Here is a 22835-nt window from a genome sequence, read left to right as displayed (position 1 = left end):
TCACGAGGCGCCGCGTCCACTGCGCCTCGCGAGCTTGTGGATTCGCGGTTTCCGTCGGCGCGCGACACCGCCGTGCCGCGGGGGGGGGGAGGGGCGTATAGATGTCGAGGCTTGAGCAAGTCATCACCGTGACAACCTGCCCGGGTCCAGCCTCATCCATTACTCTCTTGGTACCCTACCATTAGCAGCACACACACAACACTTTTCTCCTGCCGCTGACACGTTCAGTCGCTTCCCAAGTTCTCTGAGATGGGCCCTCAATTAAGCTTGAATAACCCCCTTCCCCTCCCCTCTTCCCATCCCCTCTCTCTCAAAGAATGTCTCCTTTTGGGGCCCGGCTGCTGTGTGCTTTGCAACACATTGCACTTGTAGGGTATAAGCCAAATCCCTTTGGGAGAAAAGCTGATTTATCTCCATGATAGCCCTCTATGCGATAGATAGCTAGCTCGCCGCTTTTATGTGCGTTTTTATAACGCTCTATGAGTGGGGCCGATTACAATTCATACCGCCATAAAACCCGGCAATTATACGCCAATCTTATGTTTTATGTCCAGTTGAATGGGAAGAAATGAATCCCTTGTTAATTAATGTCCGCGGAACGAGCAATTTGAGATAACTAACGCAATACGGGTTATGTTCGCCGTCTGTAAAGCTTACGTGGTCTGGTGGGAGATTCTTTAAGGCCAGCGCTCCCTTATCTCCCTTCCCCATCGTGTTTAATTTAATGAGCGGTCTCAGCGATGTGTTTCCCGTCCATATAGACTCCAGATTGTACCTGCTCTGACGTAAAATCGTAAAAACACCATCTCCCTCCTAAGAGGGCACAGCGACATTCCCATCTGATGTGAACATAAAATAGAGTCGATGAATGGTTCTGAAAGTGGGGTCCCCAGCTAAATTAGCTCTGTAATGTCACCAATGTAGTGTTTTAACCACTTTATCCATAGTTTGTATTACCATGGCTATTTAAAAATGGCAGATATATAAGCTTGTCCATGTACTATTTTTGATGCTATAGATGAATGGTGGATGGCAGTAGTCAGTGATCGGAGTACTCAGATATAAGTATACCACCATGTGTATATGCATAACGTCGTTGTCGGGTGGAAACCTCGTATCTCCAAGTTTCAAATTTGTATGTTTTTTTCACAAAGTAAAGCCCTGCTTCATCGTACAAGGCCGTCACACAAAAGTAGTGAAAACAGCAGATCTACAAGCACACAACTGTGTGCTTGTAGATCGGCTGTTTTCACTAGTTTAAATCATTTTTAAAATGAAAAATGCTAAACAAACGGTTTTGGACATACAAGGTTTTCACCCGACAACGACGATAAGTGCATAAGTAAAGGTCCAGAATTCAAAATGTTCTTCAGTGAACGTACAAAGGTATTGGCACCAGAATATACTTGAAGTACCAAAAATGTACCCATTACGCAGAATGTCCCATTTCACAAGATCTTTTGACAAGCAGATCAACAAGCTCACAGCTGTCCCAAAGCAACGCGTTGCGAGCTTGTAGATTGTCTATCTTCAAGTAGCCAAAGTATATAGGGCTGAAGTGGCTTGTGTTTGTTTTGTAATAATAGTACCAGTACGACGCCTAAGGGCGACAGGCGACCTCGCCCCAAAAGGCAGAGGTCGCGCCATGTCTTGACCATCTGGCCATGATGTATATTGGACCAGTTACCCATATATGGAGACCCCTGGTACCCATATATGGAGATCCTTGTACTGTATATGGAGATATGCTGTGAGACCCCAAACATGCTTACTCAGTTATTCGTTATGTTAAAGTCCTATGACGTCTATGGCATCTGACATCATACATACAATCCCTTTTATGCCCATATACTGTATGGAGATACCTGTCTGTAGAACCAGCTACACAGATATGGGCTGTCTTGGCCATCTGTCTTGGCCATGGATTCTGTTAGTGTGGTATGTGGCCGATGTGGCCTCCATATATGAGCATTCCCATATGAAGTCCTGTTAGAAATGGGCTTAATATTGATGATATCCATATATGGGCATAAAAGAGAATCTGTTAGTGTTAAAAAAACTGACACAGACGGGAACAAGATGTGCCGTTTCTCATACTAAACTGCGACCTACGGTCGCAATAAATCTTCAAAGTAACTATGGTAATTAACAATAATAATAATAATTGTAGTGGAGTAGAAGTACAATATTTGCCTCTGAGATGTAGTGGAGTAGAAGTAAAACTAAAGAAAATTGGAAATGCTCCTGTAAAGTAAAAATGTGTCAAAATGGTACAAAAAGTACAGTACTTGAGTAAATGTTACTTTACACCAGTGGTTCTCAAAGTGGATTTCAGGGACTGTCTATGTTCCCTTACAGTGGTCTAAATTGGCCCTTACTAGTCTGTAACTTTGACAGTGTACAAATGGAACGGTTCCATTTGTACACTGTCAAAGTTAGTTTGAGAACCACTGCTTTACACCACTGGCAGTAGTACTACTGGTAGTAGTTTCCCGACGTGAAAGAAAATCAAACTCTCAGAGACGCGTGTCGGTAATGTTCCTGTTTTCTGTATTCCATCAGCAGTAAACACACAGCAGTTTGAACAGTTTCTATCACATACGATATACAACTATGGCAGTGACAGTGAGGGGTCAGACTTAACACATCAGCTTTTCTCAACGTGGGTTTAACAACAAAAGGATGGAGGGGGGGAAAGGGGGGTGGTCCTGGACATTGTAATATGCAAGAGATATAAATAAGACATTCATATAAAAATAGCCTTTTACAAAATATACTCTATCAACCGATATTTTACCAAAAAAAGTGGAAAGTGTGCCTGTGTTTCTTTCTGACCGGTGAATATAAAATTTAAATGTTTATCGCGTGAGAAGGTATAGCCTGAGTTATACTGAGTTGCGCGTGGCGTGGCTCTCAACGGAGTATAAAGGAGGCATACTTAAGACCTAGAACCACTTTAACCATTATTTTATAATCAACAAAATAGCAGATCTACAAGCTCACAGCGCTGCGCTGCGAGCTTGTAGATCTGCTATTTAAAGAAAATCGTAATTCTTTTTTTGCAAATCTTTGAATATATCTTTTTCAAAGCGAACATTTGTGACTCAAATCCTTGCTTCTGGGGGTCCCTGGAACAACATATTTTGAAAAACAAGAGTTTTTTTTTCATAAACCCTAGAAGGATTTGGAGGAGATTGTTGAATCAGGTCAAAAATATTCATAGTGTATATTCATAGCAGATCTACAAGTTCACAGCACGGCACTCGGTGCCGTGCTGTGAGCTTGTATATCTGCTATTTTTTAATAGTTCAAGCATAAAATAATGGTAATGCGTTCCCAGAATTAAAGGGTTTTAAAGGAGTAGTTCACCCAGTTTTTTTTTTTTTGTCGCATTCCTAAGCCAATCTTAACAACAAAGACGAGTCTCCTTACCATTCGAAGACCCATCGAAGAATGGTCGAATTATAGGCTAAGAAATGTGACAAAAACTAAAGAATCTCTGTGAATTCAATTGTTTCAATTGGAACTACTCCTTCAATTGGCTCTTTTTGACTACGAAGGGGCAACCCAGTCCATAACTTGAACCTATCCAGAACCAGTGAATTTATGTGATACTTTTTTTTTTTTTTTTCACGTTGCAATTATAACTACGACCACCCCGGCATGGGGGGAGGTACATCATAGCCTAAATAAATAATAGATATCATAGAAAGTAAAAATAGCTCTGGAATCTACAATTCACAATGCATCACATCGCGTGGCACGTTGTGAGCGTGTGTAGATCGTCAATTTTCACTTTTTTTTTTTTGCGGCCGCTTAAAAGAATGTAATGTCTAAAGTAAGTTCTGAGTTCTGGATTCCCATAAAGTTTACGTACAACCTCCTAAGCAGGGCCCAAATGACTGTAGGTAATGAGAACCTAATCTGTAACCGTAGTGTACGGAAACAAATCCAGAAACCTGTGGAATACGTTACACTGCACGCCATGGTACAGAAACGTACGCTCAGTTCTTAGACAGTCCAAAAAGAGCCATATATCGTCGTTGTCGGGTGAAAACCTTGTAAGTCCAAAACTGTTTGTTTTGTACCGTTCTACAAGCACACAACGCCTCGCACCGCGAGGCGTTGTGTGCTTGTAGATCGGCTGTTCTCACTACTTTTGTGCGATGGCCATAGAAGCAGTGCTTTACTTTGTGAAAAAATGTACAAATTTGAAACTTGGAGGTATGAGGTTTCTGCCCGACAGTGACGATATGTCAGCTTGAAAGAGGGAGTGTTGAAATCAGTCAGTTTAGTGTTCAACCTTTCTCCCCACAGAACAATGTGGGATTCTCTCTAGTCTAGCAGCAAAACAGAGGTAAGACAAAAAAATCATGAGAAAGACCGGGTCAGACAGACTAGCACATCGAGCCCACAGCAGCTTCGTGTTGGAACAAACACATTCCAGTCATTTCCAGTGTATATGTTTACCGTGTGGACTAAATAGCTCCCGTTTGCATTTATATAAAAAACCACCAACCTCCCCTCATCTAGTCGTCGCTGTCCCAGAACAGATAAAATAAAATAAAATCAGTAGTTTTCCTTTTTTTTCTTTTTAATAAAATAAATTAATATTAATTATTATTTTTTTAAATCTCTAAATACAGCATGTTAAATATTTCCCGATGACTGTGTCGTTTTTTTTGTTCGTTTTTTTCCGTCGTCGTCGTCGTCTGTGCATAAGGTGTCCCCCTAGGTCGCAGCTAGGAGCAGAGAACTAAGGCAGTCAGTCACTCAGTCAGTTCAGTTCAGTTCCAGCATTCCCGAAATCCAGCATTGATTTAAGAGCGTCGGCCCAGTGTCCGTTTCCCTCAGCGTGTCCGTACACATCCCACAGCTTAAAGTCTTCCAGTCTGAAATGACACACTGTGGCCCGAGCTCGTTGAGTTGTTGTTTCCCTTTATGTTGCACTGATTCCTCAGATTGCACTCCAGCAAAAACACAAAAATCCATCACATGGGGGGCAGGTAGAGGTGGTGGGAGGGTCGGGGTTAAAGGGCTTTGTGTGCAAAAGACGTCGCGCCCCCACGTTCGACGTTATTCAGTAGCTCCACGTCGTCGACGACCAGGCTGCGAAAACAACACAACCTTAACGGTTCCTCCGTCCACGAAAACATAACAAAGGTCGAAACTCGAAGACAACAAGACAAGACGCGAACAAAATGTCCCCCCCGCGTGCGTACGTATCCACGCGTGTGCGCGCGGCCGTCGTCTCTCCCAATAAATAAGAATAGGCTATATGCACAGCAGCCATTTTTAAGAGAAGTTGGGTCTCTTCTCACTTCCTTCACAGGTGTTACTAATAATACTAATGAAGGCTCTGTTCCATTCTGGTCAAACAGAGTCAGGGTGCTGATATTGAGCATGTTGGCTCACTGGAAACACTCTGCTACACCGGTGGGTCCCAAAGTGTGGTCCAGGGTAACTTGGGGGTTCCAAATTACCCCTTAAAAGGTGTGTAACTCTGAGAGCATACAAATGGAACCAAATGGACCCTTACGGGTCCATTTGGTTCCATTTGTATGCTCTCAGAGTAATGGGAGTCCTTAAAATAAAAGGTTTGAGAACCACTCTGCTACACGAAACGGAACAGAGCCTTCGTTAGTATCATTGGTAACACCTTTTGAAGGAAGTGAGATAAGAGACCCAACTTCTCTCCAACATGGCCGCCGCGCATAATATAGACCATTTCACTTGCAGGTGTACACCTCTGTCCTCTCGCTGCACGTGTTGCACTTGACGTAGCAGCACCACAGGAACTTGCAGTTGCACTGCCACACGCGCGAGTACTGGTGCGTGTTGTAGCCGCGGCCGCAGCACATCAGGTCGCAGCCGCTGATCTGCTGCATCACCGTCTTGTTGCACACGCGGCCCTGCGTGCCCAGGCTGCCCGTCACCGGGTCGGCCTCGCAGTAGTTGGGCGACTTGTCTATGTACACCAGGTCCGTGTCCATGGGCTTGCGGTACGAGTAGGGCTTCTTGACCTTGAGGAACTTGGGCCGCTTGTGGCGGCTGGCCTTGACGGGCTCCACGTGCACGGCGTGCGCGTACTTCTCCTTCAGGATGTAGCCCAGCTCGCGGAACTTGGGCAGCGTGGTCCAGCAGGTCTTGGTGGTGCAGGAGCCCGACACGCCGTGGCACTTGCACTCCAGCCGCATGTTCTTCTCCAGGACCTGTTGGGACAACCAGGGACGTGCGGAGAACGTTAGAGAGGGCAGGGGCTGACATTTCTAAAAGGGCCTTCCGGTCAAGATACCGAAAACAGCAGACCTCCAAGCTCACAACGCGTCGCGCTGCGACGCGTTGTGAGCTTGGAGGTCTGCTGTTTTCGGTGCTTGATACCACACTGAACTAAACAAGAACATAATCAAGTCAATATGTCACATTTAAAGAGGGCATTTCATTTCTTTCACCAGAGTAAAAACTACATTCATGGTCTGGAGAGGGCACTTTTTACAGATGGATAAAAGGGCAGGGGCTCAAGCCCCCTTTGATGTCTACACACACACACACACACACACACACACACACACACACACACACACACACACACACACACACACACACACACACACAAAGAAAGTGGGTTTTGGGTGCCGCGCTGTGAGCTTGTATATTTACTATTTTTGAAAAACATTTTTCCAAATCTTTGAATATATATTTTCCAAAGCAACCTTTTGTAACTCAAATATTTGCTTCTGGGGGGGGGGGTCCCTGATATATAATGTTTTAATATGGGGGTTGACATGAAAAGAGGACCACTGACATAGAAACATGCGTTTTTCAAAAACCTTAGAAGGATTCAGGAGACATTTATAGAATCGGGTCAAAAATATCCAATGACTTGCACAAATGTTCACGATTTTTCAAGAATAGCAGATCTACAAGCTCGCAGCGTGGCACTCGGTGCGCTGTTTTTCAATATGTAAAGCATAAAATAATGGTTAAAAGTGGTTCAAGTCTAGTGCGATCCAGGGCTTTAAAGGGTCAAAAGCCCTTAAGACCTGAGGCAGATTCTTCAAATGCCTTCCAAATCAGTGGTTCTCAACCTGTTTCCGTGCCAAGGACCACCCAAAGTGACAACCCATCTGAAGATGTTTGGTGCCAGGGACCCCATAAGAGAAGATTTGCATGAACACATTTGAAACTTTTCAAAAATGTTCAAAAATAGCAGATGTACAAGCTTGCAACAAGGTAACAAGTGATGCGCTGTGAGCTTGTATATCTGCTTTGAGAACGACTATTCTCAACCAGTGTTCTAAGGCCTAAGAGTTTTCTAAAAAATGTAGGTTGCTATATACTACATATAGCTCAAATCTAAAATGTTTTCCCAGTTTTAATTGGTTAAAAGCTGCCACCGTTACTTTTATATCCCACCCCGGGATTCGAACCCGGGTCCTCCAAGTGAGAGACCAAATGTATACGTTTAAGCCTTCTTTGGAAAGAGGATACATTGCAAACTCAAGCAATACCACTTATGGTCCTCCCCGACCATAAGTATTTAAATGTCTCAATAGAAGTAGACCAACTACAACCACTTGTGTTATTTATATTATATTATTATCCGTCTTGGTTGAATGCTTGATTCTGATTGGTCAAGCTCTGAAATCAGCAGTGAATTATAGGTGAATAATGACGGCTCCGCTCTATAATGCACCGCTGCCTAATCAACGGCTCAGAGCACCTGCTGCATTCAGGCTCCGCTGCGTGAATTTAGTGCCGTATCCAACATGTCAGCCATGTAAACAAACACACAGCCTCATTTACAACCAAACATTGCTCTCAAGAATGTTTTAAAAACATTGTATGCGTAAAATAGACGACGCAGTATCAGAAAATGGATTCTATTTGATCAGCACTTCCTTGTTTTCCAGGGCGACCGTCCTCTGCTATCGCGTCGGTGGCATATCAACCTGTCGGGCTCCTATCACTCGATAATCACAGCTGAGCGAGATGTTATCCCTTACATAACATACTCTGCCATACAGATTGGTAAGAAAAAAGGTATCCTGGAAGTAGCCAAGCTCCAACATCTGGCTTTGTCCGGGCTCTGAAGTGTGGCCTACATCTGGCCTTCATCTGGCCTACATCTGGCCTACATCTGGCCTACATCTCGGCACAAAGCCCTCAAGGTTTGTTGTACACCCATGTGTCCTGGCTCTGAAGCATGGCCTACATCTGGCCTACATCTTGGCACAAAGCGCTCAAAGTTTGTCGTACGCCCTGCAGGGTCGCTTAATGGAATGAACTCATAAATAGCACCGCTCACTTCAAACTAGGTGTGATTTTCATAAGTGCTGTTGACAGGTTTGGGAGAAGCCCGCAGCCACACACTAAAAACTGCTGGGTAGATTCATCTACCCAAAATCTGGGTAAAAAATGGTTTACCCATTATGGGTTATTATAATGGTGTTTGTATGTATAATGGGTTGTTTTGTACAGCTCATACATTACCCAGCTGCTGAGTAAAATTGTTTTACTCAGTATGGGTAGTTTTAAACTTAAGCTGGTCACCTGGTATGCAAAGCATGCTGGGAAAAGCATTTCTCTAGGTTTTCAGGGATATTTTCTAAGCTTTTGGTAGCTAAAAATGCTAAATGTATCATATCCATGTGTCTGCCTTGGCAAGCTGACTGTCATATACAGAATTTCATTTGTCAGTTTTTGAGCCAAAACCCTAACCGTAACTGCTAGGCTGCTAGCTTATGCTTGAGCTCCCTCCCCCTGCTGTTCTGAAAGAGAAGAACTCATGATAAGTTTGAGGTTATTATGTTGATCTACTTTAAACTTCTCTGATTATAGCTTTTCAACATTGTTGCATAATTTACTATTATGTACCTTTATGTTGATATTGCTATACTTGGAACAAATTATTTGAGAAAAAAACCCTGAAACAAATCTTATCTTATGTTAATGTTAAATAATGTTAGCATGGTCATTTACGATGAGTAAAATATACTTCCCACATGTGGATAAAATATATACTAAATAATAGTGGTCGACCCAGAGTGAGTAAAAAATTCTACCCAGATGTGGTAGAATATCTTACTACGGTGCTGGGTAGAAAGGACCTACGCATTTTGCTGTGTAAGATTTACTACTGTTGGGTAGGGCCAATAGTTACCCAGGGGTGGGTTATAATACAACCCAGATCGGGTTATTTTCAACCCAGCCGTTTTTAGTGTGCACCGTTAACAATGGCAACCATTCATTGTACGACAATTCATTCATTGCACAAATGAAATGAAGCAAGGTGTTTCATATCGTCGTTGTAGGGTGGAAACCTCATATCTCCAAGTTTCATATTTGTATGTTCTTTCACAAAGTAAAGCCCTGCTTTATCATACAAGGCCGTCGCACAAAAGTAGTGAAAACAGCCGATCTACAAGCACACAACGCCTCGCGGTGCGAGGCGTTGTGTGCTTGTAGATCGGCTGTTTTCACTAGTTTAAATCATTTTTAAAATGGAAAATACAAAACGAACGGTTTTCACCCGACAATGACGATAATTTGTGGTCTCAATTTACAAACAAACTGACAATAAAAACATTTTGATGTCAAATGAGGAAAAGCAAAGACAAAAAAAAGAAGAAGAAGAAAATAACCCATGCAGGTGAAATGCTCTCAATGGGTGGGGAGTAGGCGTGCTGCATGCGGCCGTGTGGTACTGTTACTGTATACACAGAAGCCAAAATACTGTATCAGATTTCAGGCTCGGTGTGTGTGTAGCCACCACACACAATACACAAATGTCAGGAGTGATTGTACGAGGTGCTGAGTGACTGGGATCACGGCAAAACCCCGAACCGATGACATACGTGTGTACGATGACACGAGATGACACGCCGCCGCTGCGCCGCCGCCGCCACCCACTGCAAACGCAGGCAGTCGCAATCACGGCAATGAGGTCAGCGCCCGTTTTTTCTTTTTCTTTTTTTGGCAAAAAAGAATTTCATTCACACATCTCGCAACCCTTCAAACGCTAATCTTTTTTGTCCCGCTGTCCTTAACCTATTGGATACGTAGTTGAAGGGAGTTCCCCAGGGCTCTTTACAAGGGACCCACCTGTTTTTTCTCTACAGTAAATATCTTAAGTATTATAAATAAATAACAGCAAGTTGCGCTGTCTTTCGTCGAGCTTGTAGGTTGACAATTTTTGGCCCGAATGTTCGTCTCAACATAGGGAGGCTAGGGTTCAAGTAGTTAAAAATTCCAAACTAATATGTTGGCTAGTGTTGTTACCTGGAGAAATGTGTTCTTGTCGGCCAGCGACTCCGTCTTATAGACCCAAATGGAAACACAGACATGGGAACGAGGACTAGTAAACCAGTGGTTCTCAATTAACCTTTTCAGGCCGCGACCCCCCAAATAATCATATTTTAACTGGGGAGCCCCCCCCCCCCCCCCCCCCCACACACACACACACCCTGACGGGCACTTGGAGTTGAGGCATTACATTTTGTATAAAACAGTCTATTGTGAAAATAGCTGATCTACATCTAAAATTTTTCTGCCTGACAATTTGGCCAATTTGTCATTTTAGAGATATTAAAAAGTCCTTAAATTGTCACTTTAGAAATGTGCAGATACCCCTCTATACACTTCAACTTTGTCAGTCTGTTTACTTTTGAGAGAGAAAACAATGCTGCACGTTAGGTTAATCATCTGGGGACCCCCCCCCCCCTAAAATAATTTGGGGACCCCCCTGGGCGTCCCGAGTCCCACAGGTTGAGAACCACTGTGACAAACAACCTGTCTAATCCATCAGCCGTCCTGTGACCAACACTTGTGACAGCCTTTGTGTGGCACGTCTCGGACCTGGGAGCCGCGAGCGCTGCTCAACGCTCATTGCTGCTGCTTTGATTAGCATAAATAAAGGCAGGGGGGGGGGGGGGGAGAAACACGGGACAGCCATCAAAACAGAGAGTCCATTTATTACCAGAGACAAGGGGACGGACGGAGTAAAAAACCACTGATGGGTTTGTGAAGCCATGAGTGTAGCTCGCCTCGCTGGGAGGCAATTTAGCTGTCTAGATAAGCCAATCGGAATCCGGGGGGCTTCAAGAAAAACAAGCGCACAGAAAAGGCAACAGTGATCCGCCCGGGCACAATGTGTGAGAAGGAGGCTTTTCAGTCTGCGCGGAGGAGACGCGTCGGCGGTGTGAATCGGCCCTCTGTGGCACAGCAGAGAAAGAAAGAAAGAAAGGAGAGTGGAAGCCGGGGTTGACTTGGGGAGAGAGGTGCATCTTTCCTCTTCACTAACCCCAGTGTGGTGCAAAAGAGCCTCACCCTCCCTGTCTGGCACACTATTCCACTCAATCTTTAAGCAATTTGGAACGGGTACACATTATTGTGTATCATTATTTTGTGCTTTAACTATTGAAAAATAGCAGATTTACAAGCTCGCAGCGCGGCACCGAGTGCCGCGAGCTTGTAGATCTGCTATTTTTGAAAAATCGTGAAGATTAGAATTTTGACCCGATTCTATAAGTGTCTTTTGAATCCTTCTAAGATTTTTTGAAAAACCTACGGTATGTTTCTATGTCAGCAATATGGCTATAGCCATCGTCAAAGAAAAGGTCCTTTTCACTTAAATGGAGCTCAGTTAGTCTGTTCTTGAGAGACTACTATGTCAGTGGTTCTCAAACCTTTTCATGTGAAGGACCCCCAAAATGATATTTATTTGGCCACGGAACCCCATCTCAAACTATTTAGTTCCAGGGACCCCCCCCAGAAGCAAAATTTGAGTTACAAACGTTCGCTTTGAAAACATATATTCAAAGATTTGCACACATTTTCAGGACTTTTTCAAAAATAGCAGATCTACAAGCTCGCAGCGCGGCACTCGGTGCCGCGCTGTGAGCTTGTATATCTGCTATTTTTCACTGGTTAAAGCATCCAATAATTCTAAGCCTAAATGGGTTAACCTCCCAGACTCACTGGAGTCTCTCAGTCTCTCCATAGTTAGTCTGCAGCCATGGATGCACGGGGACCGCGCAACCGAGCATGTGAACGCATCGCGAAAAAAACAAAAGGCGGTCTGCCGCTGCTGTTCTCAGGGATTATCGTTGTCTGCTGGCACCCGAGTCGGGCCAAGATCCACGGCGTGCAAAAATGGAAAAACGCATGACTCAGTGGTGAGCTAAAAAGTTGTATCAAAACAGCAAACATTTCCATGGCACATGTACTGACACATCACAACTGATGTGGGTTGATGATATTAGATAAACCATGTCAGGGAATGCGGCGAAGGTAACTGTATACTGTCCCAACAGTGCGGCGCATGGGGGACCGACCGAGCTAATGCCCTTTTTGTACAGTGTCAATCTGTTTTCAGCATGAGAAGATCTGGGTTGTAATCAAACCCCGCCACTTAAAGAGCTCTTCCCCCGCCTTACAAGAAACCCTTTATTCCGCTGCCTGTTTAATCTTGGCCACCGTTGCCCAGATCGCTGGCAAGATTCACCCGTCCAAGAGGCCTCCCGAATCACTACAGCCACCGTGTTACTGTGGCCCGATCTAACACTTGCTAATCCCTGTCATTAATCGACATCTCAACCTAACATGCTGTCATCGCTTACTTCTCGTTCTAGTCTCCAAAGATTTGCGATAATGAGCCATTTCCCCCGTGCCACACAATAAATGTGGGAAAACAAGAGCGCTCACGCCAAAACACGCTCGCCCCGGGTCAAATCCGACGACCTCAAAACGGTCAGGTATTGCTAAATGTAACCTCTGTAAAACTATGCCTAAACATAACATTATTCCTTAACGCAGCGCTATTCAACCTGTCTATGCGGCCCGGCATGGTCAATTGGTCATGCCAATAAGAATATATTATGTGTACTTTCAGTGTGGACTTTTTGTCACTGTGTGTCATTTTTCAGGTTCTCTCCACTATAGGCAACTATTTTTGTCTTGTTTTATACAATACTGCAATGAATCTCTGTATTAACGATTAAACAGGATTTTTTACAAGGCTCCCTCACTTGTATCACGATATATATGATATCTCTGAAAAGGCATATCGTGGAGACATTGTATCGTCTCCACGATAATTATCACCATATCGCCCACCCCTACTTCATTCACAAAACGTTACTCCCATTCACAACTCCAACGGATTAGTTTTCAAGTCAGTAACCTAACGAGTTACTTCAAAAAGTAACGATACCCAACACTGGTTGTCCGTAAGTTGTCGTCGTCGTGACTGCCTTACCTTGCGTCCCACCTCGTTGTTGTGCAGGTTCATGAGGGTGCGGGCGTTCTGCTTGACCTCGCGGGCGTCCACGAACACCTTGGAGAAGCCCAGGCCGTAGCTGATGTCGGCCGAGCAGCCGCCCCACTTCCAGCCCTGGCCCTTGCCGTAGAAGCCCTGCTTCTCCTTGTCACAGCTGCAGTCGCTCAGGTTGCCCTGGGTGCACGCCGCCGTGATGGCGTGGGCCACCCCTGCCGCGATGATGGCGTACGTGAACGCCGCCTCTTTGCTGCCTGGGGGGGGGGGGGAGACAGGGGAAAATATATTTTAATATAAGTATTGTTTCGTCTTGTTAGGTGGAAACCTCACATGTCCGGATTTCAGGATTCAAATTCAAAAAGGGCAAAAGTAGCAGATCTACAATCTCGAAACGCATCGCGAGCTTGCAGATCTGACACTTTTGATGTTTTTTTTTTGTGACGCCGTGGTGTGATCATGATGTAGGGCATTCATTTACGAAAAGAGTTAAAGGACAACTTTAGTTTTTTACAACAAGGGTTCATATTTTAGATTGTAATTAAGGAATATAAAAGATTGATTTCATTTACTTCTTTCTATTGTTTTAGATATTCTTATTTCAGTGGTTGGGGGCATTTGTACAAGTGGCTAAATATGTCATTTAACACAGAATAAGCCCATTCCTAAGATACAACGCAACCTTTCATGGTTGGATGTGACTTATGGGGGCTAGAAGTGTTACTGTAAATAGCAATAAAGAAACTGCTGGCTTATTGTGTCTAAAAAGACATTGTGTCTAAAAAGACATTTTAGCATGGTAAACGCGATAAAACAATAGAACGAAACAAATGGAAACATTTTAACACTCACTTTTTCTTTTCTTTAATTACAATCTTAAATATGAACCCTTGTTGTAAAAGAACAAAGTTGTCCTTTAAAATATGGAGAACGGAGATAAGAGGTTTCTGCCCGACAGCAACGCTATGGTATTTCATGGGGTGAACAGTTTACTGTCAGAACCGTCACAGCTTGTCCGTATCCGTCCGTCCGTCCGGACGGACGGCTAACGCCTGTCACCTGACACATCTGTGACATCACAGGTGACATCACAGTGATGTCAGATACTCAGTGCAGGGATCTCCATATATGGGCATAAACAGGTGACATCACAGTCAGTGGTGTGGCTGGTTCAGACAGGGATCTCCATGTATGGGCATAAAAGGTATTGTATGTTGTGATGTCATGGGAACCACTCTAACAGACTCCCTTTTATTATGCCCATATACATAAAGATCCCTGATGTCATCAACATTAAGCTAATATCTAACGGTTCTTCATATGGGAATGCCCATATATGGAGGAAGACAGCCCATATCTGTGTGGCTGGTTTAGACAGGGATCTCCATGTGTGGGCATAAAAGGGATTGTATGTATGATGTCAGATGTGACAGAAACCCCAGCGATGCTTCTCCAGTCTTCAGGGAATACAATACGCAGGGAGCAGAAGAGGGCGTTTAACCATTAACAGTATGTGTGCTTACATCACAGTCTTATACTGACACATCACTCAAGGGCTGCAGTGTTCTGCGGGCTGACCTGGAAACACTCCTGCCTTGGAACCAAAATGGCCAGGGACGTGCAGAGAATGTTAGAGAGGCAGGGGCTGAAATGTATTAACCCATTTAGGCCTAGAATTAGAAGGATTCAAAAGACACTTAAGCATAAAATAATGATACACAAAATGTGTACCCGTTCTAAATGGGTTAAAGGGCCTTTTAGTGGAAATATCGAAAATAGCAGACCTCCAAGCTTAGAGGTTGACTATTTTCAGTACTTGAAACCACATTAAACTAAGTATAATCAAGTGAATACTGGAGATGTGGCGTAACGGCATGGATTTCTACACAGAGAGGGCAATTCTTTCAACATGAGATGCTGCATTCAAGTTCATGAGAGTTTGGACGAGGTAATTCTCTTAAATGCTGCCTTCAGGTATGGCACGGAACGAGGGCATTTGCATTTCTTTCACCATAGTAAAAACTGCATTCATGGTCTGGAGAGGGCACTTTTTACAGACAGATAGGGGCTCAAACCCCTTTGATGTCTATGTGTGCACGTGCCTGAAAATGGCTGTGAGCGGCCACTGTCAATAAAACGGCATGAATAAACGGGCCTGTTGGTGGAAGGAAGAGTTTATTGATCCCTCCCTCAGAAACTGGTACGCTTTGTGCAAACTCATCGGAGGCTAACATTAGAATCTTCCAACGCCGGGGTTATCTCTTCCCAAGTCCAGCTACGCAAATCATTTACGCGCGCTGGAGGGCCCGAATTATCGACAAATAATTAAAAGCTAACCTGTCAGAATTCACAGGAAAGCAAAAGCAAGGTTTCCTGAGTCAATACGAATGATATAGAGCCAGGAGGAAACATGAGCCATAAGGAAACCATTTTATTCAAGAGCCCAGTTTTATATCCATATTTTTAGATTAGATCTGCTTTCCACTCTGCCATAATGCAAACCATTTTTTCCTTGCGGAGCACGCATGCAGGAACACGCATGTGTGCGGATGCATATTCATAAAAAAAAACGCGGCATTCATCATGTTTCAAATAGCGGGTATCGCGTTCGCCAGCATGTAAACAGGAAACCCATCGATGACAGCACGCATCATATCTACGTGTAAACAAACTCATCTTGTCTACTCTCTTTGTTCAAAACAAACGTGATACTCTCTCTCCCCCCAGTACTTCCTCCTGCTGCAACGTGGTGGTTGACTGTGAGGCTGCCATGTTTCTGATAAACATCTTGGATGCATGCCCTTGCCATTGAAGAAAGAAAGAAAAAAAAACTCATATTGAGGCATCAATTATGTGGACGTTTTTATAGAGTCAGTGGGCTCGTAGCCAGAAACGAAGGTGTGTCGACACAGTTGGCCAGTCCTGGCTGCACTGTTGTTAATTTTTCCCCTTGAGTTCTGAACGCAAAAAGGGGCTCAAAAACAAAGGATGGTATGCAACGCATTCCTTGTGATCTCGTAAGAACCGGTGGAAGAAGAGCTTAAAAACAGACACTGGAAAACTAAGCAAGCAATGGCTATAATAATGTCTGCTGTCTGTCTGAACACGGCTACTGTTGTTTGCCACATTTACTGTTTGACGTCTATATCAGGGGGTCTTCGACGTTTGCAGGCCAAGGACCCCTTAGTTGAGCACAATCATCAGTGTGTTTTGGATTCATGTCAATTTGTGTTTTCAGATATTTAACCACTTGAACCGTCAATAAGTACTAAACTTGACCTTTCACTCTGTACTTGGTCTGCTCTTTTCCCCTTCTGCACCAAACCTCTTTGCCGAAAATAGCCGATTTACAAGCTCACAAGGCCTCGCAGCGCGAGGCGTTGTGAGCTTGTAGATCGGCTATTTTCGGCTAAAGTTCTCAGACTATGGACGCTAGGGTTCAAGTGGTTATTATAAAAAAGGAGAAAAAAAAGTTTCTATCAAAAATTCTCAAAAATGTGGAGGACCCCCTAGGGGTCCTGGACCCCCTGTTGAAGACCCCTGGTCCATATCACATAACTCTACACTCCACCTCTTAATATTACTCGGTGTAGCTAAGGCCGATGGTACCGACCATCAAAACACCTCACATCCATCTAAAGTGCGGGGTCAGTTTACTCTTCCTATGTCCTCAGTGAAAGCGGCGCAGGCTGCAGCTCCGGCTAAAGCACCAACAATGGCATTCATTTACACCCCGTTCGCCTTCTACCGGCTTAATCTGATCAGTGAAACCAATCTATTTGGCACGGCTGTCCAAGCCATAGCCTTGGACTCTTCTCTCAGAGAACTATAGACGGAGAGTCTTGACGGGCTTAAACCATTCATTCAGAGGAACCGATTGGGGGGGGAACACCACTGCTTTTCACCTCAACAGCATGACGAGATAATCCCCTCTCTCACCAACAGAAAGCAGGAGAGATGGCCCCAAACAGCTGCTCCAAGCTATACTGACCATTGTATACAAAGGTATTTTTTGGCCATATTGTTTAATAACAACACTAGTGGTGGTGAGAAGAAACTCTTTATATTAAATAACTAACTTAAAGGAGTAGTTCACTCCCAAAATGACTTTTTTTCCCTGTTGATTACTCATGCCATGAAGAGTAGAGTTCAATAATATATATATTTTTTTGTCACATTCCTAAGACAAAAATTTGATTTGAGTACATTTACCCCCATTGATTCTGAATGGGGACCCGTTTCGAAACGGGTCCCCATCCAGAACGAATGGGGGTACATTTATTGTTATCACATTTTTGTGATAAAAATATTATTGAACTCTAGTCTCCATGGCGTGACTAATCAATAGAAAAAAATGTCATTTTGGGGGTGAACTACTCCTTTAAAGGAGGGGGGGGGGGGGGAATAAACTCCTTGCAGATTGCAAGCAGTAACCAAAGAGAGATATGTATTATTACAAAATATTGCAATATTCTGTCGTCATGCTTTTTAAAGAGAGATCACATTTTAACATACATATTTTATCATCCAACCACTGGTGTATGTCAACAGAGTGCTCCCCATAGAAGGCCACAGGTCATAACACCAAGACTTGCGGGGGTGTCGCACCAAATTCTGGGCCCTGAGTAGAAGGATTCACTGCGGGCCCCCGCACAATTATTTTGTGCTTTAACTATTGAGAAATAGCAGATATACAAGCTCACAGCATGGCGCCGAGTGCCGCGCTGCGAGCTTGTAGATCTGCTATTTCAGAAATCTCAAAGTTTTTTGAAAAACCTATGTTCCTGTGTCAGTGGTGCTCAAATTTTTTCACGTGAAGGACCCCCAAAATGATATGTATTTGGCCACGGGCCCCCATCTCAAAACATTTAGTTCCAGGGACCCCCCAGAAGCAAAATTTGAGTTACAAATGTTCGCTTAAAAATATATATTCAAAGATTTGCACACATTTTCACGAATTTTCAAAAATAGCAGATCCACAAGCTCGCAGAGCGGCACTCGGTGCCGCACTGTGAGCTTGTATATCTGCTATTTTTCAATAGCTTAAAGTTATACTATGTAACTTTTTTTATAAAACATATCTTAAAATTGTCCTAACTATTAAATCGCTAAAGTTTTAGAACCCCCACTCCGTTAATTTCAGCCCCAAAAGCCTTTTCTTTATATGTTTTCTACTTAGCCGTGACAGGGGTGGGATTTCGCGGCAAAATGACGTCATCTGCATCATCCGTATACGTTGTGTATACGTTGGCCAATCACATTGCAGATCATACACACATGATACACTACCGGCCAATGACAGTGCATCTTGAAGGCCCGGTCCGCGGCGAAAAACGGACGAAAAAAGCAGACGCGACCGCGGTTTGCTATAGCTACTGACCACTAGTTGAGCAACTTACACAGTATAGCTTTAAGTATAAAACAATTAAGACTCCTCCACCTTGGGCCCTAGTAACTCAGTCCCACTCCCGCACCCCCCATCCCCCCCCCCATTGTGACGCCCCTGAAGACTTGCATCCATCGTAGCCCATCTGCCTGTCTGAGACTATTGCGTCAACAGTGACAACACTGGTTTGAACTTCTTTTCCCCTCCCCACTTTTTTCTTAATAATAATTCCCATGAGTGTCGTCGAGCACTTTCAAATCTCTCTGTCCCCTTGACTGTTTTTCCGTCGGTGTAACTTATACCCGTGGTAAGATCCACCACGCACAGATACAGTGAGAGCCCCAGCAGCACCCAACGTTACAGGATAAAGACTGGTGAACATGGGTCTCTGGAGACTCTCTCTGTCTGGCTTGAAAAGAGAGGGCCGGCAACCTTCACAGGAGCTTTGTTGTTAAGCACTGGCTTCGGATGCCTTTTTAGAAACTCACTCGGTTAGTTGGGGAAAACTAGGCCTGTTGTAAATGACACTTCTCTGCAAGGACGTGCAGAGAATGTCAGAGAGGCAGGGCTGACATTTCTAAAAGGGCCTTTTGGTTGAAATATCGAAAATAGCAGACCTCCAAGCTCACAACGCGTCGCGCTGCGACGCGTTGTGAGCATGGAGGTCGGCTATTTTTGGTGCTTGGTACCACGCTGAACTAAGCATTATCAAGTCAATACTGTTGATAATGGCATAATGGTATGGCATTTCTTTCACTGTAGTAAAAACTGCATTCATGGTCTGGAGAGGGCACTTTTTACAGACGGATAAAGGGGCAGGGGCTCAAGCCCCCTTTGATGTCTATGTGTGCAAGTGCCTGTCTCTGGGGGAACAATAAAGATCTCAAACCTCGTTTTAATGTTTATTTCGAGGACATTCATAACTCTGAGAGTATAGACCTACACATAGAACTTTATACACTCTCAGACTTAGAGACCTGAAAGGGTCCATTTTGGGAACCCTGAGGCTTCCTTCCTAGACCACACTTTGAGAACCACTGCTTTGGAAAGTTACGGAAAATGTAATTTTACAGGTGGCATGACGATCAAGCAAATATTGAAATTTATACTGCAAGCAGATTTTATGTATCCTGGAGCATTGGACATGCATGCAAGACAGAATTCACCATTTTGATAATGTAGCTACTGTCTGCATTAAAGTAGGCTATATTGCACAAAATGTCATTCTTAATTAGCCCACACAACATAGGCTATTAACAAACGTCCTTATTTAAATATGAATTGGATGTTTTTCCATTGAAGACCATTTGTTGCATTCTAATGAGAATGAAAACCACATGGCAACTTTGCGCACTTGACGCGTCTTTACGCACAACAAGTGGACGCGTTGTCTTTCACGTAAGGCGCTCAGTTTAACGCATTTCACAGAAACAAAGTAACAAACAAGAAACAAGTTTCAAAGTCGTAATCGAAATATAATTGACAGGCAACATACCCACTTTCAACTCTTTTCCGAAGACTGTCCTCTCGCCGAGCGCGGAGCAGTTCCAGCGGCCGTTTTTGAACTGAAATTGACATTCGTTGATGCCCATCTGGGCGCCCTCTCCGATGACGATGATGGCATCGGGGCGACTCTGGCAGATAATCCGTTGTCGCGGAGCCAAACCGGGAATCTTGTTACAGATTATACTCGCACCCAGGGCCACCACCGAAGAGAAGCCACTGTGGATGGAAATGGATGGAATTGAGATAAGCACCACCACGGGCCTTCATTTAGTGAGGAAAATGTTTTATTAGGCCTAAACGTCCTCCTTAATTATCCCACATATGAATATTTCTATAGCATTTAGCAAATTAAGTTGAAATCCTAAAACAACTAGGCCTACTGAACAACTTATTACCTTGTGGAGGGCAACCACACTATAACAATGTTATAAACATAATATAGGCTATAGGCCTATTGGCATTAATAGTCGACATATCTATCCTACTATAGGCACATGCAGCAAAATACTGTTAATTTAACATAATAATAATGTGCCATTGATGGACAACATTTACAACGTTTTAATAACCGATAACAAATTACATTTAAGGTGTTACCAATCATTTCAGTCAATAGGCTAGACTTCACGCTCTAGGCTTGGTGTTATTGTCAATTTGTCAAATTGATAAATATCCAATGATTTAACCAAGAGCCTAACTTGAGAAATGATAGCCTAAGGAAGCATGCTTTTACACAACAAATGATTTCGTTTCTTTATTAATCACAATGCCTTGTGCACACGAGGTGTGTTTTTTTACAGGATAAAAAAACTGGAATAAAATCCAGTCGCAACTTTTACAAGTTTTTGTGGGTAATGCCAGGCTATTTGACAATAGCCTCAGTCAAAGGTCTTTCGAATCAGACTGCAACAAACAAACACCATCCACGCGAGAAAATCTACAAGGGCAAAACGCAAAACTAGGCTATAACTCACACTCACTCACCCAATTTTCAAATAAACAATCGCTAGGCAAAGTAAAACTCTTAAAATCCAACGGCGAGTTCTCCGACTCATCGTGCCCGTCGCTTCATGCACACCACGATCCCCAGTGAGTGAGATGTCTATATTATGTTCTGCCCTGGATTCCCCGGCGATCCGTCCTCGTCCTCCACCGCTACAACAGCCCAGGTAAGTCCCAAAGAAGAACAGGTAAACTCCAAGAAGTATATAGCGACGGATCTCATCAAAAAACAATGCACGCTCAAATATTTAATTCATTGCCTGGCCAAAAAAGGCAGGAAAAAAGTTATCCCCAATAATAAAGTCCCTCTCGTTTACGTGGCCCCTTTGCTGCAGCTTGGTCTAGTCATTGCGGAGGGTGTCACAGGTAAACCCTCGGGGTGAGCAAGTGCGGTGCTTTCTTTCCTTTCTTTCTTTTCTCACACACTACTAGTTGTTCTTCTTCCCAGGCTGCTTGCTTTGCTATAGCTACCCGCACAGGTCTCTGAGGTAGAGCTCTTATATCTGTCTGATCTATCTGGGGCGTGTTCCAGTGGCGTCAGTTGCAGAAAAAGCTAAGGTATGGCAACATGACTGGTGTCTCTTCATCACCAGTCATGTTGCCATACCTTAGCAACAGGCATGATACATTTATTTTAAGAAGTAACATTTATTTTATTCCCCTGTAGCCAATGTATTGATTGATTGAAGACTTTATTAGAAGTTTGCATAGGAAAAAGTACAGTTTCATGACGGTAGCCTACAGTTCATGGTACAAGGTCTATTAAAAGGAGATCCTAGAAAAGACTAAGCTTATTTCCTTAGGAAACCATTGAAGTATCTCATATAACATTGAATGACAGACGGATAGAACACAGTATGCCTACCGTGCAGTAGATATAGTCAGGAAAAAAGGGGAAAACAATAAATAAAAAAACATACAGTAGGTAAATACAAAGAGGGGTAATAAAAAATAAAATAAAACACATACAGTAGGTAAATACAAAGCATGGCAGCTGCCGTACCCAATTGACGCCTCTGGCGTGTTCTCACAACTGTTCACACTGTTCACAGGACAAGAGAGACTAGAGAGACATGCATGCGTGCGTGCATGCATTGCATGGGGCCCTTTTCACTTCTGCACGCTGTGGAATCCGAATCTACTGGCCTGCATGCATGCCTGCTGCACACCGCATATTCCACTTGTTGTGTGTGCATTCTTCTTTCACCTTTTCTTTGATTGATTGGCATTCCTGTTTATTTGGCCACCGGGCATGGTCTGTGTATTTATGTTTATAGGCCTATTATGTTCCCCATTTTCAACTGTTTTTTAATAATTTTTTGACACTTATACTTTGTCAATGAACGAATGTTTTATAAAGCTCATTTGGTCCTCGGCTATTTAAAAATGTGGATATATTAAAAGGAGACCTTGGCTGATCCTACAACTAATTTATTTTAGGAAAACAAGTATCTGAACACAAATGAATGTACAGTAACATTTTTGCTTCACTTTCATTCAACACATGTTGATGTGGTGCGGTTTAAGTACACGTTTTACTCATTTTCTTTCTCAAATTCAAAAAGTAGCCCGCATTATAGAGACACACGGCGCACTGGCGCGCACAGCGTCTGGAGCGCTCCAGTGGCCGTCGTAGCCTTGATTGTGGCGCCATCTGGTGGTGATGTG

General features: G+C 43.6%; 1 protein-coding gene across 1 annotated transcript; it reads right to left on the bottom strand.

Moving 5' to 3' along the window:
• Positions 1-5729: 5729 nt before the first annotated feature.
• On the bottom strand, positions 5730-21593 carry wnt7ab (wingless-type MMTV integration site family, member 7Ab; the record flags this gene model as incomplete). Its single annotated transcript, XM_080733143.1, has 4 exons — positions 21150-21593; positions 20155-20381; positions 13259-13530; positions 5730-6212 (listed from the first exon to the last, which is right to left on the bottom strand). Exons 1-4 carry the CDS (start codon positions 21218-21220, stop codon positions 5730-5732), a joined length of 1053 nt encoding a protein of 350 aa, XP_080589269.1. The 5' UTR covers positions 21221-21593.
• Between the last annotated feature and the right edge of the window lie 1242 nt (positions 21594-22835).

This window comes from Nannobrachium achirus, assembly GCF_963921795.1.
Source record: "Nannobrachium achirus genome assembly, chromosome: 9".
In the NCBI taxonomy this organism is placed as follows: domain Eukaryota; kingdom Metazoa; phylum Chordata; class Actinopteri; order Myctophiformes; family Myctophidae; genus Nannobrachium; species Nannobrachium achirus.
Note: the sequence above shows the minus strand (reverse complement) of the source record. Positions and strands in the feature narration are given on the sequence as shown.